The 27,734-nt window shown below is 57.5% G+C and overlaps 3 protein-coding genes across 5 annotated transcripts; 1 reads left to right on the top strand and 2 right to left on the bottom strand.

The window, feature by feature from the left end:
• TUT1 (terminal uridylyl transferase 1, U6 snRNA-specific) lies at positions 1 to 7,520 on the bottom strand. 3 transcript variants are annotated; one of them, XM_043519553.1, is made up of 10 exons: positions 7,449 to 7,520; positions 6,549 to 6,739; positions 6,261 to 6,470; positions 5,585 to 5,699; positions 5,359 to 5,489; positions 5,008 to 5,234; positions 4,550 to 4,659; positions 4,284 to 4,406; positions 4,089 to 4,181; positions 1 to 2,067 (listed from the first exon to the last, which is right to left on the bottom strand). In XM_043519553.1, the coding sequence occupies exons 2-10, from the start codon at positions 6,561 to 6,563 to the stop codon at positions 1,028 to 1,030; spliced, it is 2,064 nt and encodes a 687-aa protein (XP_043375488.1). In that variant the 5' UTR covers positions 6,564 to 6,739; positions 7,449 to 7,520; the 3' UTR covers positions 1 to 1,027. The 3 variants fall into 3 exon arrangements, with proteins under 3 accessions (XP_043375488.1, XP_038264691.1, XP_038264690.1); XM_038408763.2 differs by having other exon boundaries at positions 7,323 to 7,488; XM_038408762.2 differs by lacking the exon at positions 7,449 to 7,520 and adding an exon at positions 7,062 to 7,228.
• Positions 7,510 to 10,820, top strand: LOC119858351 (putative nuclease HARBI1). The gene is made up of 2 exons (XM_038408765.2): positions 7,510 to 8,635; positions 9,355 to 10,820. The coding sequence occupies exons 1-2, from the start codon at positions 7,957 to 7,959 to the stop codon at positions 9,726 to 9,728; spliced, it is 1,053 nt and encodes a 350-aa protein (XP_038264693.1). The 5' UTR covers positions 7,510 to 7,956; the 3' UTR covers positions 9,729 to 10,820.
• Positions 10,466 to 27,712, bottom strand: MTA2 (metastasis associated 1 family member 2). Its single transcript, XM_038408766.2, is given in 27 exon segments — positions 10,466 to 11,158; positions 11,663 to 11,811; positions 12,103 to 12,221; positions 19,164 to 19,253; positions 19,329 to 19,500; positions 19,502 to 19,558; positions 19,926 to 19,966; positions 19,969 to 20,064; positions 20,239 to 20,319; positions 20,322 to 20,347; positions 20,607 to 20,629; positions 20,632 to 20,667; positions 20,778 to 20,838; positions 21,089 to 21,090; positions 21,131 to 21,186; positions 21,189 to 21,315; positions 21,632 to 21,664; positions 21,666 to 21,732; positions 21,855 to 21,885; positions 21,888 to 21,925; positions 21,927 to 21,954; positions 22,138 to 22,255; positions 22,501 to 22,564; positions 22,878 to 22,995; positions 24,826 to 24,919; positions 25,408 to 25,475; positions 27,534 to 27,712. Coding segments are annotated over 27 exon segments (1,995 nt in total). The 5' UTR covers positions 27,562 to 27,712; the 3' UTR covers positions 10,466 to 10,986.
• Positions 27,713 to 27,734: the final 22 nt, after the last annotated feature.

Raw genomic sequence — 27,734 nt, forward strand, 5'->3', positions numbered from 1 at the left:
CCCCCGACACCACTTAGGCTGGGGGAAGGGTCTTGGACCCGCCCACCTCTCAGAACTCAGTAGGTGCAGTGAATAGATCTGCGTTAAATCACATAGTGCACTGCTGGGCTCCACTGGAAACTACCAGAGACCACGCTGCTGCCCTGCACCCCAACCCCTGGTTTAACCTCAGGTATGAAATGCCCTCAGGTATGGTGCCCACCGGTGAGGCACTATGGAGGAAAGGTGCTATATTGCCTCTAGAACCCCAATCCTAGCCTGGCCCCATTCTGCCCATGCTCCCTCACCTGCATGCCCCTGAGGGAGGGAGTATTACACGCTCTAGGGCCCTAAATACTTTTTCTTCTTCCCTCCCCCGCACCCTTGACCTATTCCACTTGGGGAAGGCAGCACTTAAAGCCCTGGGAGGGAGCGGGGCCATGCCTGGGGCTGGGAAACACTTTCTCCTGCTCTGAGCTGCCTCTCCTGGAGCCCCATCCCTTCCCAGTACATCCCCCAACCCCTTACTGCCCCTTCCCATAGATCCCTCCCCAATAGCCCCCAGTGGAGCACATAGTACTGCTGTTGCTGCATGGAGAGGAGAGCGGAGCTGAACTGGCCACAGTCAAGGTCTATCCACTCCAGGCCTCTCACTCCTTGCTCTGCAACTGCCCCTCCAGGCATCAACTGCATTTATACTCACCACTCATGCCGCATTGGCCGTTGCTGATAGTCCGCCTCCACCCCATGAAGAATCAGCCCCACCCCCAATAATGCATGCAGAATACTGTCAGGCCAGCGCTTCAAATCCCAGAGCTATGAGGCGCCAGAGGGGACAAACAGCAGCACATTCACAAGACGCTGGGCAGGGTGATAGGAGAAAGGCCTGCATCCAGCAGGGGACTTCCTCCCAGCCCCCAAGCAGCGGGACAGGCACAGCCCAGAGAAGCACTTAGCTAGGCCCTTTATTCCCTTCCCATTCGCATGGTACACACAGCAAAGTCCATTTAAAATAGCATCCCCCAGTCTCAGGGTGCAGGCATGGATGTCACTGCCCACCCCTGGCTGCTCTGGTCACATACCGCTCCACCATTCTGGGCAGAAAGCCCTGTAAAAAATGATAGAAGTCCTGGAACAGAAGGCCGTGCTGGGGGCCTGGGGTGAAGCACAGGAGGGTCCGCGTGTCCTCCTGGCCCCTGCCCACCCGGGCACAGGCTGTGAACCTCAGCAGTGGCTCTGACCCCATGGAATCTCCCTCCTGCTGGATTATGGCCTCTGACACCTTTTCCTCCACCTCCAGGGAGCCAGCCTCCTGCTCTGCGTCTGGCTGTGGGCTGCCCAGGTGTCGGAGCTGGCGTCGGACGCGGCGCCGGCCCATCCAGACACGATGCCACACAGCACAGCTCCAGCTCAGGCTCTCCTCCTCCTCTGGCACTGGGCCCTCTGGTCTCAGCTTCTTCTTGGCTGGGAAGACAGCCAAGCTTCCTCCCTCATCAGACCGGGGGTGCTTGGACCCCACTATAGGCTGCTCACCTCCACCCTGCTCTGTGGGCTCCTGCCCCAGGGGCTCTCCTACAGGCCCTGTGCAGCTGCACTTCAGCACATCCTTCAGCACGAAGGTGATGGCGGCACACACCTTGTCAAACCAGCAGCGCCGGAAGTCCCTGGCCTGGCACAACTGCTGCCGGCTCCCAGGGGAGAGTGCCATCAGCGTGAAGGGGATGGTGATGAGGAGCCCATCAGGGCCCAGCTCCCCAGCCTCCGGCACGCCTGGCTGGAAGAGCCGCACAAGCCCCCAGGCCTTCCCCTTGCTGGATTTGCGCTGGTACTGCAGGCTGCGGCAGTACTTGGCCCCATCCCGGCAGCAGTGCTGGAACCGCAGCGCTATCTTCTCATTGACGTTGGCTGCCACATTGTGGCTCAGCTCGAAGGGGTCCTGCACATTGAAGGGGCCCAGCTTGAGCTTGGCACCCATCTCCGAGAGCAGGAAGCTGGGGAGGGGCAGCGCCTGGCCCTCCTTCAGCGAGATCACGCAGCCAGCAAAGTCATGGTCCCCAAAGACACGGAAGAATTCGGCCAGGAGGGAACCTGCAGGGAGATACAGACAGATGAGAGGAAGGTGGCTGGGGGCAGGGAGGGAAGGGTGAGCCCAGGTGTCAGGATAAGGCCTTTTCCTGTAGCCATATTGTAAGGTCTGAGGTCTTTTTTTAATGCAGCCGTATGCCAAGAAGCAGAAAGTCACGTCCTCACATTCCATCTAAATTACATTAAAACAGGGGTTCTCAAACTGTGGGTTGGGACCCCATTTTAATGGGGTCACCAAAGCTGGTGTTGGCCCTGGGCCCCAGCAAGTCTGATGCCCAAGCCCCACCGCATGGGGCCGAAGCCAATGCCCAAGCCCCACTACCCAGAGCTAAGGTTACATGCCCCCTCCCTGGGCAGAAGCCCTTGGGCTTCAGCTGCCCTCCACCCACAGAGTGGCTGGACTCAGGCAGGCTCGGTCTCCAGTCCCCCTTCCTGGAGTCATACAGTAATTTTTGTTGTCAGAAGAGGGTCATGGTGCAATGAAACTTGAGAACTACTGCATTAAAACAACATACTATCGGGCTGTTAAGAAGGTGATCCTGTCTTAGTAGTACCCACCACCAGATAAAGAAACAGAGCTTAAGATGGTTAAAGAAAACTTTGTTTGATGGTATTCGGTCTGGCGAGAAATCACTTACAAAAAACAGTTATGATCGTAGAATCTATATTTCTATTGTTTTGCCTTTATGCTCCCTACTTCTCTACTGTTTATCTGTATAGTTTCTAGTTCTTTGATTGTTTCTGTCTGTTGCAGAACTAATTTTGCTAAGTGTAAATCAACTATGGTGGAGGGGTATAATTGTCTTACAATGTTAGGATTGGTTAGACAATTGTTTAGTAATATTTTAGTAAAATGATTGGTTAAGGTACAGCCAAGCAAGACTTAAATTTCACTATATAAACTGAGATCCAAAAGGAAGTTCTTTGGAACCAACTCCAGGACACAGCTCCAAGATCAGAGCTGCTAGACCTCAACTCCCTACCAACCACACTGTGCAAAAGCTGGAGTCCCACAGATGACCTGATCCTGACTGGCCTTCAAGAAAAGTTCATCTGCCTTAATGGCAGTAGAGAGCATCATATGCTTAGCATCTGCATTGTGTTTTGGTGATTGTTAATAAATACACATTAAATAGGATATTACTGTGTAAGGCTCTTTCACTGATCAAAGACCCCATAAACCCACAGAAGATTAAGCTCTGAGTCCATGGAGGGGAAGAGCCTGGAGCCCACGGAGAGGTAAAGTTAGGTGCCTTTTGCCTGGAGCCCTAGGAACTGGGAAAGGGAGAGGGTACCTAAATCAACCAGGTTACACCTTGAGCCCTAAGAACTAGGTAGAGGTGGAATGTCCTAGAGTGTATGGGCAACAAATTTAGGGTAATGTTGGGTGCCTTATACCCGGAGCCCTAGGAACTGGGAAAGGGTGGGGTGCCTAAATTGACAGGGTTACGCCTTGAGTCTACAGAAGGGTAAAGGTGGATGCCCCAGAGTGTGTGTAACAGATAATTTTGTGCGGGAAACACAGGGTGGCTGCAAGAGAATCAAGTAGGCAAGAGGCGGGGTGAGGGTGGGGAGATAGGAGCCCTGCACAGCCATGAGAGCACAAAGGGGCTGGGGAAGAACTTGCGGGGCTCGCAGCCTGCAGGACATATGGGGAGCTGGGGAAGGAGAAATTCTCTTCTCTCCCCCCTCCCCAGCAATAGCACCAGGGAACCTGCCTGCACGGGACTGCCAGCAGGAAACCAGGCTGGATGGACCTTGGGGCAGCAGCTCAGGGAAGTGTTCTTCTCTCCCAACCCCAGAGCATGATGGGAAGGGAAACCACGCAAGAGCTGGGACAATCACTCACATCCTTGTGCCCGGCTCCCTGGGGATTGAGATCCCCCTCCTCCCAGCCCCCGCCCCAAGCAGGTAGGGTGAGTCCACCTGGTCTCAAGTGGCAGGCCCATGCGTAGGCTGTGTACATGGGGTGGGGGGACATCCTGAAGGCCATTACTCCCCCACCCGCCCCCACCAGCACTCACACAGACTCTCCGTGTTGGTGCTGGACTCCAGCCGTGACGCGTCCTGGAGGAAGCTGCAATCCCAGCCGTCCACAATAGCCTGATCCCCATCCCCTGGGGAGGAGACAGAGGTGGGGGAGTGAGATAAACACTGCCCCGGGGTGAAAGGGGCTAATGCAGCAACGCCAGCTGGGTACATTGTGGGGTAACTCTTACCTGTCAGCTCCCTGAGCTGGGCCAGTGTGGGCAAGGCCGGGGGGCTGCGTGTCTGCAGGAAGAACAGCACCAGCAGGGTCAGTGCATAGTTGTTGAGGAGGGGGCCACCCCCAAAGGGGTTTCCTGAGGAAAGATGGGGGCCATTAGACAGGACGATGGAGGTGTCCATACCCCCAAATCCTAGACCCATGCACCCCCAGCATGATTCCTCCAGATGGGAGCTCTAACCATGCACCCCCCAGATTGCAGGAAGAGGTAGTCCTTACCCGCCAGGGCCTGCTGCTTGGCCCAGTAGCGCAGTGCATAGACCAGGGGCCGCACCCGCTCATCAGCCTCTGTACAGAGCTGTAGGAAGCGTGTGTTGCAGAGCGCCAGCCTATCAGAGAGATGGGACACATTGGGGGGGCAGCACCAACCCCCTCCCACACACACCCTGAGGCACCCCCAACCCTTGCCATTGCCCACTCCACCCCCCACCCGGCCAAGCCCCATATGGATTTGGAGCTGGTGAACAAGTTTCAGCCATGGAGCCAGGATGCTCCATGTTCCCCCAGAGCGGGGTCAACAGTTCTCTACACACCCTGCCCTAGAGGGATGCTCTAGATGGGAGAGGTCCCCCTCCCCTCCCAGATGGAGCTGGCTCCTACCCCCGGTTCAACATGGCTTCCCCACATCCCTCACACGCACACTCTGGCCTCTGAGCCCTGCCTCCCAGGCTCTGCACCTGTTGTTGATGGAGATGTCTCCCAGCAGCCCAGAGTCCTTGTGGCAGAACTTGACGACAGGGCGGCGGGCACTGGGCACTGCCTGGACGCTGTGCACACCTGGTACACACTTCCGTAGCACAGCTGCCACCAGCTCCAGCACCTCGGGCACCGTCGCTGTTGTCAGATCAATGTCACTCAGGATGGAGTCCTCCGAGTCAGAGTCTGGCCCTGCCCCCGCCTCGGCCTGCAAGGGGGTGCACTTAGTGACCAGCACTCATCATGCCCCCCAACTGCAAAGGTCCCTGGTACCAGTGCCTATCGCGCAACCCCCCGATCTCCCAGGGGTCCCTGTTACCATGCATTCTCACCTGTGCCCCCTGGGGTCCCTTTGCAGATGCCTGGAAGGTTTTTGTTTTCTCCAGGTCCAGGAACAAATCCAGGTCACAGCCATGGATGTCAAATCCATTCACCGACGAGCCAAAGGGGAGGATGGCACATCCTGCACACACACAGGAGGCAAAAGGCATGGCAGTGGCACATGGGGCAGGGACAGACGGACAGGCACATGTGCACATACACGGGGCTGGCACTTACCAGGGAAGAACTCTGAAAAAACCTCCTGGAACAGGGTGACCAGTAGGTGTCGCAGCCGCCTCTCGCTCTCGGAGAGCTCAAACAGCTGCACCAGCTGTGACATCTGGGAATCCACCTGGGTGCGTGTGAGGGGAGTGAGGGGGCAACATCGTCAAACACACACACATCCCACATGTGCCTGGGATTGCAAAGCCCAAAACCCCACCCCACCCAGCTCAGAACCCCCGTCCTTCTTTCTCCCCACCCCTAAGCTCTGTAAGCACAGAGCCCAAACCCCCACTCCACGGATCATCCTAGCCACAGATAGCTCAGAACCTCCCCCATACACACACCCTAGGGCAGTGGTCTCCAAACTTTTTGACTCGCGCACCCCCAGGGTGAAGACCAGAAGACCTGTCACAGACATGCAGCCGACGGAAGAAGACCGGAAGACCTGCCGCAGACGCACGGCTGGAGGGGAACACCAGCCGTGGATGTGCAGAGCTGCCGCAGAAGAAAAAGAACGGCGGAGTGCCGTCCAGCAGCGCTCCTGCTACCGTGCACCCCCTGGGATCATCTCGCGCACCGCACCCCACTTTGGAGACCACTGCCCTAGAGAACTGTCCCTGCCCCATGCAGCTCAGCAGCCACCCTTGTCAGCAGATAGGACAGGCCCAAGGTCCCCGTCCACACTCACATCATCAGCCTGGCACAGGGCCTGGACCAGCTTTTCAGGACTCAGCTGTTCACGATGTGCAGATCCCTGCTTCTTGGGAGGCATGTACTTGAATTCCTTCTTCTCCCGGGGCTTCACCCGCAGCCGCTGCCCCCCCAAGCAATGTTCAGGCTGAGCCAGCACCTTCTCCATCACCTCCTGGTCCTGTAGCTCCACAATAGCATATACACCCTGTGGGCAAAAAGCTCTTAGTACCAGGCAGGAGTCTCATCTACCCCAGGGAGCCCCTGTCCCGACCATGGGACTCACCTTGTCTTTATCCATCACCACACTGGCCACGTCCCCGAAGGTCTGGAAGTATTCACTCAGCTCGGAGGCTGATGTACCCTTGTGGAAGCCACTGACAAAGACACTGCGAAGCTCCTGATCTTGCCGCTTGGCACGCAAGCTCTCCAGCCGCTGGTGCTTCTTCCCCTGCAGATGATCTTGCAGGCTGGGCTCTGCAGGGGAGGCACATGCAGCTCAGGAGTGATGGGGAAACAGAGGCAGAGTGGGGTTGAAGATCACACTGTCCCCCCTACTGCAACTCCCTCAAATACTGCCATCCCTGACGCAGAGGGCAATCTTTAACTTGCCACTAACCCGCATATGGCAATCTCTGACATAACACCCCCCACAATCACTCCCAGTCTGTGACCCCTGACCTGGATGGAGACAGAGACGTTTACACCCACAATGCTGCTTTGTTTGCCCTGACATTAACCCCCTACCCCACAAACACACCATAACACCCCAACACTGACCCCAATTGTGACCTCTGACCTGCATGGTGACCTGACAGCAACCCATTCAGATTATGGTACAACGTCTTCTGATCAATTATGACCTCTGACCCCAGGACCAGACCTCCCATGACCTCAGACCTAAGCGGGGCCGTGACCCCAACACTTCCTAGCCACCAGACTGTGATCTCTGACCCTGACCCCGACCCCTCAACTTCACTCCCAGCCCCCACCCTGGCTTCGTAGCATCCCATCCCCAAGTGACTCGCGACCCCGGTGACCCCGATCCTGCGGCCCTCACTGTTGGCCGCAGTCACATGACAGAGACGGCAACGGAAGCCTCCGCGGGGCAGCGACTCCACATCCGGCTCCATCCCGGGCCCGAACTACGCGCCACCGGAAGTGTTCCCTCCCTAATCGACCCTACCAGGAAGCACTTCCGCCGGAAATGCCCCGATCTAGCGATCGTTGCTACCGGAAGTGGTCTGACTTCACTATAGCTTCCGCGGGGCTAATAGGAATATGCCGTATGGGTGGCGTAGGGGTTGACGCCTCATTAATAATCACGAGTGGGGCGCGCTGATTGGTGGAAGGGGGGGCGCGTCTTGCGCAGGGTCGGCGGCGAGCCGCTGGCTGCGGGTCCCTCTGGCTCGCATCGGAGCCTCCCCCCGGCGGGGTGGGGGGGGACTCTAATATCTAGATACCCCCGGCGCCGGAGCAAGTCGAGACCCCGCCCTCCGGCTCCTCCCCCACCCCCGGTCGGGGCAAGTAGGGACCCTGCCCCCCAATCCTAAATACCCTCCCACTCCTCACTCGGGCAAGAGGAGATCCCTCCTCGCCCCCTTCCTTCCCGCAGCCCCGTCGAGCCTGCCCCCAGGCCTGCTCTCTGCAGGTGGAGCCGTTTCCCCCCGCCCCCGGGTGGCTGCAGCTCCCCCATGGCGCTATACCTGCTGGCCCAGCGTGCCCATGCCCGCCGGCGGCGGCGGCTGCCCCAGGAGCGTGTGTTTAAGCCCCGGATCCAGTTCCTGAACATGCCAGAGGAGCAGGTGATGCGGCGCTACCAGCTCAACCCTGAGATGATCCGAGACCTGTGCCACGCACTAGAGCGCGACCTGCAGCCCTCGACTGGCCGCAGCCATGCTCTCCCTGTTTACGTCAAGGTGACGGCTGCCCTCAACTTCTACACCTCGGGCACCTTTCAGACGCCGGCGGGCGACGCGGCTGGCATCAGCCAGGCCAGCATGTCCCGCTGCGTTTCCCAAGTCACGACCGCCCTGACCCGCCGTGCCAATGCCTACATCCGCTTCCCCTTCCAGCCTCAGCAGCAGGCCCGCACCAAAGAGGAGTTTCTGCGCATTGCTGGCTTCCCCAATGTGCTGGGCACGTTGGGCTGCACCCACGTGGCCCTCAAGCCGCCCTCGGATCACGAGAACCTCTACCGCAACCCACTGCGCTTCCACTCCATGAACATGCAGCTGGTGTGCGATGCCCATGGCATGATAACCCATGTGGTGGCCGAGTTCCCTGGCTCTGTGCCAGATGCCCACATCCTCAGCTGTTCCAGCCTCAGGGGCATCTTTGAGGGGCACCGGAACATGAATGGCTGGCTGCTGGGTGAGCCATGGCCTAGGGACCCCTCCCTCGGCTGCCCCACCTGCCAATCTCATGCACCTGCTGCACCTCTTACTTGGCTGTCCCCACTCCCCAGTGTCTCCACTCCACCACAGAAGTAGGATTCCTATCTCCGCAGAGTAACCTGGATCCCACCCCTAGCCCATCATAGCAGCCCTGCCTGCACCTAGCAGCCAGGGAAGAAATCAAGGCTAACTGCACCAGCCGTGAACCACAGGCCAAGCTCCAGTGGTGAGGTTGCCTAGGGTGGTTCGAACACAGGTTGTGTGGTGAAGGCTCCATGACAGCTGTTGGCACCTGCATCCCCCACACTAGCCTAAATTCCCCACTAGGTGCAGGGGGCCCTGAGGGAATACCCACCCACCTATCAGATTCTTCTACTTGCCTCAGCCTGCCCTGCCTGGAAGAACCCCATAGAGGAGAGGTGCACACTAGGCCTTGATAGGCCTTTCCTCCCTCTTGGAGTATCATGGTGACTTTCAACTTCCAAGCTGCCCAAGACAGGGAAGGACCCCCATTATTCTATTCCCCACCCCTCCTGACCCTGCCAGTGCCCCGCCCAGAGCCTGAATGGAGCTGGCATCCTACGGAGGGGAAAGGCCCCATCTTAAAGGCTGGAGCCTGCCATGGGGATGGGTGGAAGGACAGGGACAGCCAGAGAGTCAACCTGCAGAGCATAACCCGTGTCTGGTTCTCCACAGGGGATGGCACCTACCCCCTGAAGCCCTGGCTGCTGACACCAGTGGAGACAGCAGAGACAGCAGCTGAGCAGCGATACAACACAGCGCACATGGCCACACTTGCTGTGGTGGGACGTACAGTGGGGGTACTAAAGGGCCGGTTCCGGTGCCTGGACCGGGCAGAGGGGGTGCTCCAGTACAGCCCCCTCAAGGTCTGCCACATCTTCGTGGCTTGCTGTGTCTTGCACAATATGGCTGTAGGGCGGGGCATTGCCATGCCTGAGGGGGTGGAGCTGGGTGCCAGGCAACCTGCCCAGGCTTCTCCCCACCCTGAGCCCCTCTCCCAGGAGTCCCACTGCCTGCGGCAAGAGCTCATCACCAGCTATTTCAGCTGAGGGGCACCCTGGGCCCCTGACCTACCTGCATGTGAGGGGGAGATGCAGGGGTTGGAAGCCAGCCCATAGATATTGGGGAAGTATGTGGTGGTGGAAAGGCAAGGCTCTCTGGGCTGGACTAAGGGGCCACAGCCCTATTAGAGCCAGCCTCCTCCTCTCCCGCCTTTGGACTGGTGGGGAGCACGTACCTTCCCTGAGACAGACAAACACTAAGAGGTTTTGTTTGTGTAGACCTATCCTCATAGGCAGCAGAAGCTAGGATGCTGCTGCCAACCCAGCCACCCCCAGGGGAGGAAGCTGGCCCTCTGGCAGCACTGGAGAAGATAGAGGGCACTCTCTTCTGTAGTCACACACACATCATAGGTGGCTCCCTGGCAACCCTCCCCTGCTAGCACATTAAACTGGCTCCTTGCCCCTGGAGTGTGCCTGATGTTGAGTTGCGCCTCAGAGGGTGGGGCCCAATCACCCTTTGCTTCCTTCCCAACCCCCAGTTCCACCCCCAGAAGCTGGTCCCAATGCCACCTATCCTCCCTCTCCCCATTAGGACAACAGGGCCTAGCCCCAGCGTGAGATGCAGTCATGTGACCAGCACCAGACTGACCAAAGGCAGCAGCCCAGCATGAGGAGTCCCCTCCCTTCCCCCAGTAGACCCCATGAAGTGAGGGCTCCATTAATCTCCTGTCCTTCCCCAACCAAGTGAGCCCCAGCCACCTCCTCCCCCGCCAGCAGCGGGCAGATGAAGAAAAGGCATTGGTTTATTTCCTGGTTGCTATAAGAACTGGTTACAGGTTGAGTTAAAAAAAACATACAGGCATTCTCCTCTCTGATCATGTACAAAACCCAGGCCCGGCTGGGAGGGAGCCAGGCCCAGCTGGGGACATGGGCTCGGGGGCGGGGACGCGGAGCTGTGGCTTGTGGGAAATGAGCAGAGACAGCAGAATCAACACAGGGAAACAAGGAAAGACAAGAAATAACTGCAGCTGGGAAGAGGGGGCAGACGGAGCCCCTGGCTCCCCACTTCAACCCCTCCCCCCCAAGATCCTGACACAAACACCCCAGCCCTGAAGAGGGATGGGGAGTTGTGGAAATAAAGAAGTGGAAGCCACACCCCTACACCCCATACCCCTGGGCTGATCCCTCAGGGGGCTAGGGGAGCCCCCCTCCAAGGGGGACATGTGGAACCAGGCGCTGCAGCCCAGCCTGCCACGCACACAGGCTCTGGAGATGGGAGGTGCGGCTTTGGGAAGACGGGCCAGGCTCAGTCCTCCAGGATGATGGGTTCACTGGTGCTGGCAGGGTGGGCCGGGGGCCCCGGCACCAGCGGCGCTACCACAGGCCGTATGGGCAGCACTGGCTTCACCTTGAGTGGCAGGTTGGGCCTACGGGCAGCTCGGCGCATCTCCAGGTGGGTGAGAGCCTTGCGCAGGGCCCTGCAGGAGACAGACAGCAGGTCAGAGTGGGACAGCCTGCAAGCAGCTGGTCAGGGCCCCTCCAAAATACCCTCACAGGCAGCTCTGGGTCCGAACAGGCACAAGCCAGCTAGCTCCTGCTGCTTCAACACACAGAGCCCTCAGCTCGGTGAGGGGCAACAAGTCACAGCAAGAATAAGGCCTCAGCCCCTGCCTTCCTCCTGGAGGTTGGGGGTGGGGAGAGAAGAGACGGAATGCCCTTCCCCATTCAAAAACTAGTGGGTTAGAAGGGGGGCAAGACTAAACCCCCCAATTTCCCCCCCATCCAACTGAGAGCTTCAATTCTCCCCCAGTTGGTCTTGGGGTATGCCCCACCCATCCCCTCCCATTACCAAGCGTCCCCTCTGCCTGTCCCCCCATCTGCCATGATTCCCACATTGCCTGGTAGGACCTGTCCTTTGTGACCTAGTGGCTCCCCTTCCCCCCATTACCTGGGGCCCCCTCTGCCCCACACCCCCAAGGTACCTGGTGTCCTTAGTGGCCACGAAGACAACAGGGTTGGGGGCATCAGCTGGGTTCAGCTTCTGACGCTTGACAGCTGGCTGGGCACTCGACCGCATCCCAGAGGTCATGGGCCGGCCATTGGCCGAAAACGGGACCCCGCTCCCTGCCACCTGCACCAATCACAGACCAGAGCCATCAGCTGGGCCTTAACACCTCCTCTGCATGGACTCCACCCCCTACACCAATCACAAACCGGAGCCATCAGCTGAGCGCCACCCTCTGTTGGGACCCACTAACCTAACTCCCATGGGGTTGCCTGAGCAGCGTCTCCCCTGCGAAGGGGCTCTAGAGCGCAGGCAGGAAGTTCTGACAGCGAGTACCCACCCACGGGTGGGGACCCCCCAGGTCACTCATGCCATCCCTGCCCCCCACCCCACAGTGTGTGTGTGTGTGGCACTCACACTGTCATACGCCCTCTTGCCCACGATGCCGGCCAAGCCCCGGTTCTGGCTCATTTGGTTCCGGTTTATGGGCGTCTTGGTGCCGCGTGGTGTTTTTGGTTTCAGAGGGGCCTGCGCAGCTGGAAAACCAGACAGCACCATGAGGATCCCACAGCCTAGTTCACTGCCCTCCGCCACCCCCCACCCCCAACTCTCCATGCACACCCCCACCCCAATATATTAACCAAACACAGCCCTCCCCCACCACAATGCCCCACTGCACCCCCATGAGGATTTCTGCAGGGCTGCACATCAAACTCCCCTTTGGCATTCCTTTCCTTGCACTAACTGGGGGGCTTGGGGATGGTGGTGTTCATGGGAATCCCCCTCTAAGTGTCTGAGCCCCACAAGCGAGATGGGAATCATTTGCCCAGCGGTGCCTGTTGGGGCCACGCCAGTGTCCTGCCCCTGTCCCCTCTCTGCACACCTAAGGGTATGAAGGGCAGCGTGGCCATGACCTACCCTCTGTTCCCTTGTGTGTGCCCTACATGGATCTCATCCTAGGTGACTGGCCAGCAGTCCCCCCTCCCAGCTGCCATCAGTGGCCCTGAACAATGATTGGAACATGGCCTTTCTGAACCTGGCTTCTGGCCTCAAAGCCCTGTCTGGGACTCAGCTTTGGGCACGGGGCAGTGGGTTACTCCAACAGGAGGGTTCCTGAAACGTGCAGAGGAGGTAGCCTGACCTCTGGCTGAAAAAGCTGTGATACCTGGGGAGAGGGAATGCCTGCCATGTGACAACACTAGAATCCACTAGGGAAACCATTTAGATGGGCTCTGGGAAGAGACCACTTGTCCCTTAGCTGTGCCAGTTAATGCAACCAAAAGGTGGGGAGACTGCTCCTACTAGGTAAGAGATCAGGGCCCTAGAGATCTCTACAGAGTGGAGTTGCTTCTTTTGCCCCAAGAGGAATTGTATTTAGGAAAGAAAACAGGGAAATTCACACTCTGGATTCAGTGGGAATCTTAAAACAACTTTAGGAGGTAGTCTTGCCACCCCCTGATCTGGATGAAACATGGTATATTGGGGCAGCCAGGGGGCTTGGAGTTTGCCCACCTGCTTGGCTGACAGAATGGCCACCAGAAGAGCCACTGTGAGAGTAATGTGCTGAAGAGAACATGAGCCCTGCCAGGCCTTTATTTGGCTAACTGTTGGAGGAACAGTAGGGGACAGAATACACCACGTGACTGGACTGGGCTGGCATGCTCTAGCTGTTGCAACGTGGACCTTGACCAAACTGATCTAAAGTCCACAGAGACTCAGATGCAGACGATAGTCAATCTTGGGACCAGGGCTTTCCAAAGAGCCATGGCTGCATGGAGCTCCCAGACTGAGAATCTTCTCCATTGTGAGAAGTTGGTTCTCCTTGTTTAGGGCTTTAGGCTTGGTAAAATCAGTCCTCAGACTTGCAATGAACAGGCTTTACCAGCAGCCCTTAGCCAGCCAACACAAGCAGGTAGTTAGATGTTTGCGTCTGGATGGAGAATCTGGCCACGATTCTGAGATACTATGTCAGAACAATCAGGTAGTGCTACTGAAGGCAGAAGTGACATATGAATGAGATCCAGCAACTAGAGAGATATGTGTAGGCAGTCTCATCTCCCCCAGAGACAATGGTTCCCCTATCTGAAGTTGGTCCATCCGAGCACCCCAGTCCATCCCAGAAGTATGTGCGATTGAGGTCTTTGTTTGTGGAAGGATAGAGATGCAGAACTTCTGTCCGCCAGTTTAATGACGATGGTACGAATTGGGATGATGATGTGCATGTCTGTCTTGTAAGGCAATATACCAATCTGAGCCAGCCTTGTGCAGGGGGAGGTGAAGCCTGGCATCCTGTCAGAGCAACCTAAGAGTTGAGAACACATTTTCACCATGGCTGATTGATTTAATTTGATGTGGGAGGTCACAGAGTTTAAGCCAGGAGGACTATGAGAGCATCTAGTCTGACCTCCTGTATAGCACAGACAACTCAACCCCACCCCATTAACTCAGGCTATTGGGCTCAATAACCTGGATTAGACTAAGTATTACAGCCCTCTGGGGACTAAACTAGTATGTGCCACAGGCAGAGGCTAGGGGGGAGCAAAGTGCACCACTGCTTGAGGCCCCTGCAATGGCCGATGATTGTCTGGGGAAATCTCTCCTCGGGAAGGTATACCACTGATGAACCGGGAGTCAATCAGAGCTACTATAAACCATCTGGGGTGGGATGATTTGCTGGAGTTTATCATCATCATCATCATCATCAAGACAGGAGAAATTCCAGAGGCCTGGAAGAGGGAAAATATACTACCAATCTATAAAAAGGGGAATAAGGACAACCCGGGGAATTACAGACCACTCAGCATAATTTCAGTAGCCGGAAAGATAATGGAACAAATAATTAAGCAATCAATTTGCAAACACCTAGAAGACTAAGGTAATAAATTACAATCAGCATGGATTTGTCAAGAACAAATCCTGCCAAACCAACTTAATAGTTTTCTTTGACAGGGTAACAAGCCTTGTGGATAGTGAGGAAGCAGTAGATGCGATATATCTTGACTTTAGAAAGGCTTTTGATACTGTTGCGTGTGACCTTCTCATGAACAAACTAGGGACATATAACCTAAATCAGGGGTCAGCAACCTTTCAGAAGTGGTGTGCCGAGTCTTCATTTACTCACTTTAAGGTTTCGCGTACCCGTAATACATGTAAACGTTTTTTAGAAGTTCTCTGTAAGTCTATATATTATATAACTAAACTATTGTTGTATGTAAATTAAACAAGGTTTACAAAATGTTTAAGAAGCTTCTTTTAAATTTAAATTAAAATGCTGATCTTACACTGCTGGCCCACTCAGCCCGCTGCCGGCCTGGGGTTCCGTTCACATGTGCCATAGGTTGCCAACCCGACCTAAAATGGAGCTACTATAAGATGGGTGCATAACTGGTTGGAAAACAGTTCCCAGAAAGTACTTATCAGTGGTTCACAGTCAAGCTGGAAAGACATAACAAGAGGGGTCCTGCAGGGATCAGTTCTGGGTCCGGTTCTGTTCAATATCTTCATCAATTATTTAGATAATGGCACCGAGAGTACACTTATAAAGTTTGCACACGATACCAAGCTAGGAGGGGTTGCAAGTGCTTTCGATGATAGGACTGAAATTCAAAATGATCTGGACAACTGCACTGAAGTATGTAAGATGAAATTCAATAAGGACAAATGCAAAGTACTCCACTTAGGAAGGAACAATCAGTTGCACACATACAAAATGGGAAATGACTGCCTCAGAAGGAGTACTGCAGAAAGGGATCTGGAGGTCATAGGTGATCATAAGCTAAATATGAGTCAACAATGTAATACTGAAAAAAAGGAAAACATCCTTCAGGGATGCATTAGCAGGAGTGTTGTAAGCAAGACACGAGAGGTAACAGTTCCTCTCTACTCCATGCTGATACAATATTGTATCCAGTTCTGGGCACATTTCAGGAAACGTGGACAAACTGGAGAAAGTCCAGAGAAGAGCAACAAAAATGATTAAATGTCTAGAAAACATGACCTATGAGGGAAGATTGAAAAAATTAGGTTTGTTTAGTCTGGAGAAGAGAAGACAGGGACGGGCGGACATGATAACAGTTTTCAAGTACATAAAAGGTTGTTGCAAGGAGGAGGGAGGTAAATTTGTTCTCGTTAACCTCAGAGGATAGGCCAAGAAGCAATGGGCTTAAATTGCAGCAAGGGAGGTTTAGGTTGGACATTAGGAAAAACTGCTTGGCAGGGTAGTTAAGCACTGGACCAAATTGCCTAGGGAGGCTGTAGAATCTCCATCATTGGAGGTTTTTAAGAGCAGGTTAGACACACGCCTGTCAGGGATGGTCTAGTTATTACTTAGTCCTACCTTGAGTGCCGGGGACTAGATGACCTAGTAAATTCCCTTCCAATTAGTTCTATGATAAGGTTGAGTTTCTTGAATAGGCCAAGGACAGAATCTAGTGAGACTTCCTGATGGGGCTGCCTAGACATCCATGCTCTGTATCTTCAGGTGCACGGCCGCGCCACCACCAGCTATTTTGTGAAGACTCTTGGTCCTATGGTGAGACCAAAGGTCAGCACCTTGCAGTGATAATGGTTGTCCCCTACTGTCAGTCAGAGACACTTCCATAGCACAATCGCTCTAGCCCACAGGAAAGGTGCATCCTGTAAGTCTGGAACCACAAACTAGCCTTGAGCCTGTAACGAAGGGATGAGGGATGTGAGCGTTGCCATCCAGGAAGGTGCATGTGTGTCTGTTCGGTCTTCTCAAGTTGAGGATGGGACGTGGACCCCCTTTTTTCTTGGAATAAAGAACTATCAGGAGTAGAAATCTCTTCCCTGCTCCTAGGCAAAGCAGGGAGGCCACCTACAATTGGTTTTCATGAGAAGGGTCTTTGGAGAGGGATAGGAAAGGGGGCAGAGACTGGAATGGGAGTACCCTGGGAGAGGACTTATAGTACCCCTTGGTCAGTTATTACTCCACTCCACGTCAGAGTGAATAAAGGTAGCATCCCAAGATAAGGTTGGGGAAAGCAGCTCTGGATTGTGACCCTTGACCTGTGTGTCCAACTGCTTAGACAATGAAGTTAGGATGGCTAGTGGTGGACGAGAAAACCTAGGCTGTCACTGCAAGAAGATAGCTGTTCCGGCTTCCTTCGGGAGGCCGGGGTGCAAATGTCAAATGATCGCAGCAGGTCTCTGGAACCCTCCAGGGAATGTAGAACATCGTAGTATAGGGGCTAAATATCTCTTGAACCGCCACTCTGAAATGTGTGTTCTGAACTCCTTTGGAACACTTGGTGCCTGTAGCCATGTGGTGACTGCCACAGCCATGGATCTAGCTGCATATCCAAAGCATCAATGGCTGCTTGGAGAGATGTTTGCACCAGTGACAGATATTATTGCCTTTAGATACTGTCGATCCTCTTAAAGTCTACTGATAAAGGGACCTACTTTCTCCTAAATTAGAGTCCAACTCAGAATAGTGCTTGGTAATTTGCTATCTGTACCTGGGGCGAGGCAGAGGAATAAGCTTTTCTACCCCAGAGAGGTCGACCTTTCTATCCGGGGTTTTGTCTTTCAGGGTAGACATCAGTGGACCATGTTGTCTGTCTCTCTCCTTCCGAGACCACAAGGGATCCAGGGACCAGGTGGAAGTAGAACTTCTCAGCTCCCTTCTGCAGAGCTTGATCTCTCATTTTTCTGTTTGCTTTGAAGATCGGGTGAAGGTACCCAGGGGCTTCCAGAGATCTGTGGCTGGCTCCACTGTGCCCTTCCCAACTGGCATCACCATCCTGCCCAGAGCAGAGTTGTCGAATAGTCTGGGAGATGAGGGGTCTTGGATCACTGAGGTCTCAGTTTCTAGGGCATCAGAGTCTGAGTAGACTGCTCCTGAAATACTCTGTAGGCATCCAGAGCAGAAACCGCTGCATCAGGTGAGGTTGGGGACACTGCTCCTCAGTTTCAGGACCTGTCTCTCCCTCCTCGGCAGGATGTTCTTCCTCATCTCTAACCCTTCAAGCGTCTCATGGCCAAGGGATCTGGGTCGTCTCTCAAGGAGGCCTTGCAGTCAAAGCTGCAGGAGAGTGGAACATTCTTTGCTCGCCAGTGTGCTAGAGGGAGAGCCACTTCTGGAGGATTTTCAGAGCAGAGCCCACTACTGCCACAGTGGAGAGCTCTAAGAGTGGGGCTGATCAGACCACTGCCATGGAGGTGGGTGCCAAAGAACAAACCAGCGCTCTGAAACAAGTGGTGTTCACTGGAGAGGAACCCTTCTCAGAGCCCAGTATATGGGCGGGAGGAAGTGGTGTGGTCTGGAGAGGGAGAGATTTCCTGTGACAGCAGCATGACCTCTTGGCCAGTATGTCAGTACAGCTGTTGAAGACTGTTCTGTGTGTAGCATCCTTGGGACCAGAGAAGTAGCAACTCCCAACACCAGAACTTAGAGTCTATCACTGGTGCCGACAGTTCCAGTGCCAACAAATCTGTCATTTTAGTATCACCCACGGGTGCTGGACCACTCGATTCCTTGTCACTTGCCCCTGGATTCTGAGAGGGAGGGGACCGAAGGCCAAGGACTTTTCTTAGGCCTCTCGATACCTCCTGGTTCAGGGAAGGTAGATTGGTGCCTGGAGCCATGTGTGGTCTGGTGTTCTGGGCAAGTCTGCCTCAGGGGGCGGACATGATACCAGTCTTCAGTGATGCCAAGCTGACTTTTGGCAGCTGTGGCTGGCCCATTGGTACCATTTCAGATTCCCCCCAATGGTACCGGTCTCAGGAGCTGCATCCCAGCTGCTAGCAGCACTGTCTGCCAGGGACTTGAAGTGGAAGGTCTTGTGTGGAGCCTGATACCCGTTCTTCTGGGTTCAAAGCACCCCCGACTGCTCCAGAGGGAAGTAATTCAAGTGTCCCTGATTGTCTCGTTCATAAGAAGAACCAGTAGAGAGTGCACCAATCAGATACAGGTCTTGCCTAGTCACCCAGTTAACGGCCAGGTCCATGGGAAAGGGGAACACACACAGGGTGGAAAGCCTGAGGGCCTTCAATCCATAAAGCACTGAAGAAAAATAAGGAATTTGGGAGGAGCAGGGAGGGGATCGTTGAGAAAACTAAGGGAAAAAAGCATTTAAGGGATTAACGTGACCTACCTACCACTAGGAAACATGCCGAAGGCAGCAGGCAGCCACAGCCTGGCTCCATCTCACTGCCAGGGGCAGCAAGAGGAACTGAGGGATGGTTGCATCCACTCTGCCCTTTATGCCAGGGTCATGCTGATGCACCTGGAGTGGGATCCACAGACAAGCACCCAAACACAGTGGAGCAACAGCTCTGTTCAAGTGGAGAGCAGTGCTGTCCGGTCAAGGGGTCTGAGGAGTTTCCCCCATCCCAAGGGGGAAAAGGGCTGGTGTGGGGCATGGGGAGCCAGGCAGGTGTGGGGCTGCAGGCCTCAGTCCTCCCAAGCTGGGCTGTCCCTGCTGTGCCTAGAGCTCTGTTCCCTAAACCCTTACCCAGCTCCTTGACGATGGTGGCCAGCGGCAGCCGCACCAGGGGGTGAATCTTCAGGGGGGTCTTGGCTGCCTTGGGTAGCCGGATAGAGCCTATGGAGGGAAGCAGAGAGCGGGTGTGAGATGGGAGAGCCCATGATGTCCACCCTCCCAGCCCTGCACACGTACACTCAGCCTTGATGGCATTGGCATTGATAGGGGCATAGGGGCGCCGGGCAGCACGGCGTGGCTGCAGGATGTCACGACACATGCGGCGGGCAATGCGGGTCAGCTTGGTGGTCTGCAGCAGGAAGGTCTGGCGGTTCTTGGCCAGCAGCTTGGCCCGGTTGGCGCTGGTTGTGGTAGGGAGAAAGGCTCTGGGCTTCTGGCCTTGACATGTGGCCCCTGGAGTGCGGCTCCTGTGACACAGAAGGGTAGGTGGGTCAGGGCCCAGCATGGGGCACTGGGAGAGCCTGGGGGCAGGGACACAACCCAGTACAGGTTAGACAGAGGAGCTCAGTGCCAGCAGTCCCCAGATCTCACCCTGTAGGGTATGCACCCTGCTAGACCACAAGGAATGAGGGCCTCCCCAGTGCAGCCTAACACCTCTGCCCCGACACCCAGCCCCCAGTGCAGGCATTAACCATGGATGGTTGCACCATGCCCATCCACTCCAGCAGGCATTACCGAGGGACTGCATGCAGCTCCCTGCATGCCTATGCCCCCAGGCAGGGATTGCCACAACACTGTCAGTGCCCTGCATGCCCAGCCTCTGGGAGGTGTTACCGTGGCGCTGCGGGCGGCTCCCTCCAGCTGCGTCGGGGTCTCAGCCCCCCATATTTCTTCCAGTAGATCCAGCAGGAGGCACAGAGGCGACACTGCATGTTGGGCGGGCCCCAGGCATACCACTGTGCTGACTGGGTGGCTGAGGGCAAGGAGAGACTGCAGCATTAGGGGAAGGGGACTCCACAGCCGAGCAACTCGCTGGCAGGCAGGCCCAGGGACCCATCCCCCTCTCTTGGGACAAGATCCATGGCAGCAGTCAGGGCCCTCCATCCCCAGGATTGGGCACAAACACCCCACCCCTTGGGAGCCTCACATCAGCACTCAATGTGGCAGCTCTCGCAGGTCAGCCCCTTCTGGAAGCCAGCCCCGTTCATGCCAGGCTTGGAGCCCACGAGATGATCTGATTGGGGTTAGGTTTAGTGCTGCCCAGGGGAGAAGAGGACGAGTCACACCCAACTCCAGCTTCAGCCCCCCCTCACCTAGGGGGTGGGCAGGTGGCCTGCTCCCAACAGCACATGGGATGAGCCCTTTTATTCCAGTACCCCACTAGAAAGGGACATAGCCCCTCCCCAGGCCTAGCCTCCTGGCCTAGCTCCGCCACTTGCTCAAACTGGGGGCTGGGGGCAACTCCCTTTCCCCCATTCTCACACTCGGCTGAGGTGACCCCCCCACCATACTTACTAGGTAGGGATGTAGACCTGCTTCCAGTTTTGCTGTCAGCTTCAGCTGCCTTCAACCTTTTCTGAAAACAGAGACATGGCCTAAGCAAGGGAGGAGACATGGCCCCATCACTCGCCCCAGGCAGGAGCAAGGCCCAGCCCCAGGTCCCCCCACCTCCCGGGCCTAGCTCACCTGCTGGATGTAGCGGTCGGTGGTTTTCCACTGTAGTAGAACTGCCAATGCTGGCCAGGGACTTCCAGTGGCAGCTGCAAGGGCCACAGAGATGGTCAGACAGCACCAGGAAAGCCCCACACACCCAGCCCCAGGAGGCATGGGATGGGAGGGAGACGCAGTGCCTCAGCACCCCCCCGCCCACCCGAGCCAGTGCGAGGATCATCTCCAAGGCTCCCAGCCCCTCTCCTAGGTTCATATCCCCCTCAGGATGGAGCAGTCCAGTGCGGGTGCCTGGGAGGTTCTTATCACCCCCACAAGGAGGGACTTACAGCTGGTTCCAGGCGGATCCCTCCCACCCATCCCCCACTCACGAAGTCCTGTCGGATGTCATTGAAGTCCTTGCCGTACTTCGCCAGCGCCTCCTCAAGAGCATGGCCTCCGAGGCTGACCACTCCTCCATCTCATCGCGGCACAACACTGGGCCCCCCTGGGGCACCAGCGTCGACATGGCCTTGCCAGGTCATAGCCATTCCGTGCAGCGTGTCCATGGGTGGAACTGTAGGGAAGGGGGCTGTCAGCAGGCTGTGCTCCTGGCTGCTGGGGACACACGAGGCCCGGAGCCACACCCCGTGAGAGGAGTGCACTGTTCCCCAGGGGTACGTGTCTCAACCTCTGGGCAGGAGGTCAACCCAAGCCCCCCAGCTTTGACGTCAGGAGGGTGCAGGCAGCTCCAAAAGCCCCCGTAACATCCAGTGAGTCACCTTGGGCTGTAGGGGCCCTCCAGCAGACAGTGGGGATAGGGACACCCCACAAATGGACTGTAAAACTCAGACAACACACAGCCTGTTCCCTGTCCCCCATCTCCTTCTCACCCGCGTAATATCCCGGGAGGCGGCGGCTGCACTTCATGTGCAGACTGGGCTGCGGATGGAGCTTGCTGCAATCCAGAGCTCGAGCAAAGGTCCCACCGGCCCTGGGGGGGACACAGGTTAGCATCAACCCAGAGCCCAAGGGGGCCCCCCAGTGAACCAAGAGACCCGCTCCCACCCCATCCACTGAGCACCAGGCCTCCCTTCTCCTCAGCTGGCGTCTCACCGAGCCACCACCAAGAACTGGTCGATCTGCCGTCAGTTAGTGGGTTGTCGGGATCACAGACCTTCATCTCCTCTTCTGCTGTTCCGATTGTCGGACTCGCCTGGGGAGGGGCCAGTCAGAAAAGACGATGCTGCATCTCTCCCCCTCCACCCTGAGAGTGGCAGGCAAGGCACACAGCTCCCCTAGGGCATTGAGGCTCCCCCCGGGTCACGGCTCCCCAAAGAGCAAGGCTGACCTCCCCCCCGGGGCACAGATCAGTCCAGGAGACACCCTCTCCCATCACCTTCAGCCAGCCGGTCAGGGATCTCAGCTTGGTACTTGCAGCCGACCCGGATCTCCCCCTGGTCGGCCAGAAGCGTCTTCTGGACAGGGTCAAAGACCAGCGAGTAGAAGAAGCAGTCCTGGGGGAGGTGCAGAGGGGTGAGGCAGGGCACCCCAGCAGAATGGCCTTCCCCAACCCTGCCCCACCCAGAAACAGCTCTTCCCATCCCCCACAAGAGAGCTCTGCCCTGGTTTCAACCCTTCTCACCTGCGGCCAGGCCAGGGGGCAAGTCCTCCTGCCCCCAACCCCTGACCAGTTCCAGGGGGCTGAGCACAGCCCCTCAACCCATGCAGGCCAAGCCCCTCCACAGGCCCAGCTCCTCACCTCCTTCTCCAGGTACTGGCTGAGGATGTCAGTCTCGTTGAGCAGCGTGACGCTGCATTTCCCCCTGCAGGGATCAAGCACAGGGCACATCACAGGCTGCTCCCATGGTTCCCCCTGCCCTGGATTGAGGCCCTGAGGGATCCCCACATCCCGCCGGACCCAGCAGCAGCAGCACAGAGCCAGCCCTGAAGAGCTGCTGCTCCGGGCTCACACCCCTCCCTGTGCAGTGGGCCTGGTGCTGGGCTGCCCCAGAGGACACAGAGTCAGGAGATGGCAACAGGGAGGCACAAAACCCAGGATAAGGCCCCCCAGGCCAAGGAAGGCCCCTCCCTCAGAAGAGCCCTTGCCCCTTTGCCCAGCAGAGCTCTCCCACGCACCGAATGTGGGTGGCTGGCAGTGACTCAAACTGGCGTGACAGGAAGAGCTCGCGATGCTTCAGCTGGTGCCGCTGCTGCTCGGACACCCCCGGCTGCTTCGACTCCTCCTCAAACTCGCCTGTGGCAGGACACGAAGGTCAGGGGCTCCCAGCCTCACCACCTCCCCCCCAACAGAGAGCCCTCAGCCCCACCACCGTCCCCTGACAGCGTGCCCCCACAGAGCCCCCAGCCACCCCTCCCCTGATGGAGAACCCCCAGCCCTACCACTTCCCCCCCGACAGAGAGCTCCCACAGAGCACCCAGCCCCATCACTGTCTCAGGAGCAAAGCCCTGCAGCTCCCATCACCCACTTCATCCCCCAGGAGCAGAGAGTACTGCCCTACCCCCCCACTCAGCCCCCAACCTGAATCCTCCACTTCCTACCATCTCCTCAGCACATCACCCTGCCAAGAACAGGGCAACCCCCAGGATTAACCGTCCCCCCCCCCGCCCGGGAGCAGCCATAACTCCCCCTGGAGCAGACCACCTGCCTGGGGTTAACCCTCCCCGTCCTGAAAAGCAGCGTGTCCCCCCTTCCCCAATAACCCCCAGAGCACAGCGCGGCCTTAGGTTAACCCCCACCTGCTGCCCAAGACCAGAATGCACCCCCTAGAACCCTCCCCCCAGCAGAGCACGCTGCCCCCTATCCTCAGAGGCCCATCCCCCACAGCAGGAAGTGGCCAAGCTGCGCCACCGCCAAAAAGCTCATTGTTCTCCCAGCCCCACTGTCTCCAGCACTTGGCAGCAGCCCAGTGGGGGACGGCACTGATTCCACCCCTGCTCATGTGTTCAGGAAGCCCTGTGGGGTGGGGGCAGGGTAGGTGGGGGCAGCCCCCTAGGACCCAGTCCCACTCCTCCCCCACCCCACTGGGGCAGAGTCAAGGGTGGCCCCCACCGAACAGGCCCGGAAACCCCAAGCCCAGGCAAGCAGCTAGCACAGGCCCCAACCGGAAGAGCTCCCACGGCTTGTTAACCCTGCACTGCCCATGGCCTCCATGCTGCACCAGTCTCATACATGAGGAGCTAGGAAGAGCTGGGCAAGTTCCGCCCCCGGCACCTCTCACTCCTGACCCACAGTCCCCTGCTATGGCAGGCCCTCCCCACAGCTCTGCTGGTGCCCCTCACTCCCAATCTGCAGCCCCCTGCTACCCCAGCTCTGGGCTGGGAAATGAACTAATATTCCCCCAAATACGCCCTATGCTCGGTCTCCACAGTTGCATTTGCTAATTGGATGTTTGACACCAGTGCTCTTGGGGTGAAAGGTCAAAGTCTCAGCACCTTCAAGACCCTTCACAGACCCATGGGTACTGCCCAGTGAATAGGCATGAGACAAGGAGGAGGAGGATGTGGGACCCAGACTATACTGTGTGTTGGGGGGCTCATTACCCCAGAGACACCCCCTACCCCAAACCGCGAATGACAAGGATTAGTGCCACTCTTACCCAGTGCCTGCAGCCTAGGCGGAGAGGAGGGAGGAGACAGGGCTGGGGAAGGAGCTAGCAGCTCTCCTAGCCAGGCAAACAGGGAGCTGCCCAGGGAGGGGCGGCCTTTCACCCACTAGCTCTAGGCAGCAGCAAATCTGCCAGCATGTCTGCCCTGCATCACAGGCATGGGGCCATAATATTCCCCCAACCAGCCCCACCCCACACATGCCCCACTGCCCCCCAACAGGCCACACACACACACACACACATTCCAGTGGCCAAGATTCCTCAACTGAGACAGATCCACTGCTCCCCAATGCATGCCCCTACTTCTTCATCCCCAAAGACAGACCCACCCCCTGCTAGCCTGAGACAGACCTAATAACCCCCCAAGACCTCTACCCCACTCCATGCACCCCCTGAGACAGACCCCCAGAGGCCTTTGGCCTGCCAGTAGGGCTATGGGGATGGGCCCCAGCACTCACGAGCGTTGCTGTCAGCCAGGCTGTTGAGGCTGCTAGAGATGTCCCGGCGCCGGAAGAGACACACCACCTTGGCCTCCACATTGCCATTGGCTGTCTGGGGATGAGAGCAGGATGCTGCCTGAGGGGAGGAGCTGGCACTGCTGTTCCCCTGGGAGTTGCTCCTCACCACCCCCATGCCCTGGACACAGCACTCGGTGCAGCCTCCCAGATGGGGCACCGAGGCAACCACCAAGTGATCCCACCTCCCTCCTGTACTTACACATGGCAGGCTCAGACTGGTACCTGGTACCCCCAGGTGCAACCTTGCAGTCTGGCCAATGGGTCCCTCCTGTAGAGAGGGGTATGGCTACAAATCCCCAAAGGTGGTGGGGGAGGGGTCTGGCTGTGGATCTCTGGTGTGAGAGGGGGTACGGATGTCTAGCTCTAGTCCTGCAGCCCGAGGGAGGTGGAGAGGGGTGGGTCTCTGGTGCACAGTGGTGGGGGGTGAGCATACAGGTACCAGCTATGGTTCTGTGGCCCTAACGGGTGCGTGCAGGAGATGGGGTGGGGGGTGTCTCTGGGTTTGGTCCCATGGCTGCTTACCTTGTTGAGCTCCTCGATGCGCCGGACGAGGTAGGGGTTACTGGAGGAATTCTCAAAATAGACATAATCTGCAGAGAGAATTGAGACCGAAGCTGTCAGAGGGAAATCAGGAGAACAGGCAGGCACCCAGGAAGGACAGGCTGAATGCTCAGAGCCATCTAATGAGCCACCCGTCCCCACAGGGGCACACCACCACTTTCAGTCTCCACCCCAGTGCCACCTTCTCCTAATGGGGCTACCCCCCGTAGCACCCAGACCCCCCCCCCCGCCACTCCCAGTCACAGCCAGGCACCAGGCAGCACCCCCCTGCTGGCACAAACTGCCAAACATCTGCATGGACAGGGCCCAGCATTGCCAGCGCCTGGTGATAGGTTCCAGCCTGGAGCAGCAATAGCTAGGCCTGGGCAGCATTTACCAGGCTCGGGAGGTAGCCGAGCCACAGTGCCCAGGCAGTGGAACCGCCAGGTACTGGTGTGGGCATAGCACCGCAAGGATAGGAGGAGACAGCCCCCCAACCCCACCCCTCAAAGTAGTAAAACAGTAAGGGGATCTCAGTGTGAGATCAGACCCCCCTTGTAGGACAGCCCCCAGAGTCAGCACAAGGGGAAGACGTTATAAAATAGAGCCATCAGGAAGAGAACCCTTCCCCCAAAGTGCCACTCCCCAAGTGCAGCACCAATGCCTCCAGGCTCCTCAGCACATGCTCAAACGCAGGGACCAGGGAACCAGCCCAGCCCCTGCAAGCACCCTAAATCAGATCCCCCAACCTCCTGACCTCCTCAACCAGATTCCACACAAGCCACCCCCAATTGCTCTAAAATGAGATGTCGCACAACTGTCCCCACCTCCCAACCCACTCCCCAACTGCTCCACACACCACTCCCATAACCAGACCCCCAAACTACCCCACACAACATCCCCCAACCAGGCCTCCCCCTCCCACAGCCCATAATCCACCCCCAACAGCCCCAAAACTACATACACCTCACGCAGCCCTCCAAACCCGCCCTACACAACCTACGCCTCCAAACTGCCCCACATATAACCTGCCCCCCAGTCTCCCCACAACAAGATTCCCCCAGACTCTTCTCCCAAGCACCTCACACCCCAATTGGTCATCTGCTCCACATACACCCCACAAAAACTCCTGACCACATATAAACACCTCACTGACCCCCATTCCCCAATTGCTCCCCCACCAGTCATACCCACAGCTCACCAAGTCATGTACTCCATATAAACCAGCTCACTGCCCGGGACCCCCTATGGGCCCCACACCCAGTGAATTCCCTTACCCCATGTAACCAAACTAGCTGCCCCCCCCAAAGATTCCCTCCACCCCATAACCTGCCAGCTCCCCCCACAACCTACCTCATCCCCAAATAACCAGCCCAACCCACCAGCCAGAACCCCAAGTACCCTATTTCCCCAGTCCCTGAACTTCTTCACACCATGCCACCAGCTCACTACACCAGACTCCCCTGCCCCCACATAACTAGCCCATCATCCCTTACCCCCATTGTCTACCTCTCTCCCAACCTGATCCCCCCCAACCGCCCCATGGTCTCCAGAGCCCGTGAACACCCCATACCTGATGAAACCACTTCCCTAATCCACAGCGCCCCCACCCTATAACAACCTCCCAACCCCCACATAACAAACCCGCTGCTCGCCACCCCCGCCCACGGCCTGTTCCCTGTGGGTCAGCCCCCTCCGCCCCTCCCCGACACAGGGGCGCAGCATGTGGGGAGAGAACAGCCTCTTCCTGTAGGGCACTAAGCGGGCATCCTCCCCCCCACGGTCCATAACCCCCGCCAGGACCGTCCAGCCCCCACAGTCCGCTAGTGCCGGGGACACACCGCCCCGTCCGGCCCCGCTTCCGCCCCGCACTGACACCTCCGGCCCCGCCACTGCCCCGCAGCGCCACCCTCCCGGGGGCGTCCCAGCACCGCCCTGCTCCGCTCCGCTCCCTCAGCCCGCGGCTCCCCGCCCGCCCCCCTCCCACTGGCCCCCCCGGCCCCGCACTCCCCGCCCAGCCCCCCTCCCACTGGCCCCCCCGGCCCCGCACTCGGGCCCCCCACTGGCCCCCCCGGCTCTGTCCAGTTCAGCCCCGGCCCCAGACTCACCCCCCACCCGATACATATTGGCCGCCATGGCCCCGCCGCGCGATGGGGGAAAGGGGGGGGGGCGGTTTCCGTCCGGCTCCGCTCGGGCCCTCGCTAGCCCCGCTCCCGGCCGCTCTTCATCTCCTCCCGCTTCGCCGCGCCGCCGCCGCTGCCGCTGCCTCCTCCTCCTCACGCAAGGCCGGGGCCGGGCGGCTTCGGCCG

This window comes from Dermochelys coriacea, chromosome 7, assembly GCF_009764565.3.
Source record: "Dermochelys coriacea isolate rDerCor1 chromosome 7, rDerCor1.pri.v4, whole genome shotgun sequence".
Classification (NCBI taxonomy): Eukaryota; Metazoa; Chordata; order Testudines; family Dermochelyidae; genus Dermochelys; species Dermochelys coriacea.

Bases quoted from the DNA above. Each gene is read 5' to 3' on its own strand.
- TUT1 (XM_038408762.2), bottom strand. From the start codon at position 7,152: ATGGGAGGTCTGGTCCTGGGGTCAGAGGTCATAATTGATCAGAAGACG. The intron at 6,740-7,061 runs GTCAGAGGTCAC...CCTCCCCTGCAG, and splicing joins GCTGTCAGGTCACCATGCAG to AGCCCAGCCTGCAAGATCAT. The intron at 2,068-4,088 runs GTGAGTGCTGGT...ATCTCCCTGCAG, and splicing joins CACCAACACGGAGAGTCTGT to GTTCCCTCCTGGCCGAATTC.
- LOC119858351 (XM_038408765.2), top strand. From the start codon at position 7,957: ATGGCGCTATACCTGCTGGCCCAGCGTGCCCATGCCCGCCGGCGGCGG. The intron at 8,636-9,354 runs GTGAGCCATGGC...GGTTCTCCACAG, and splicing joins CATGAATGGCTGGCTGCTGG to GGGATGGCACCTACCCCCTG.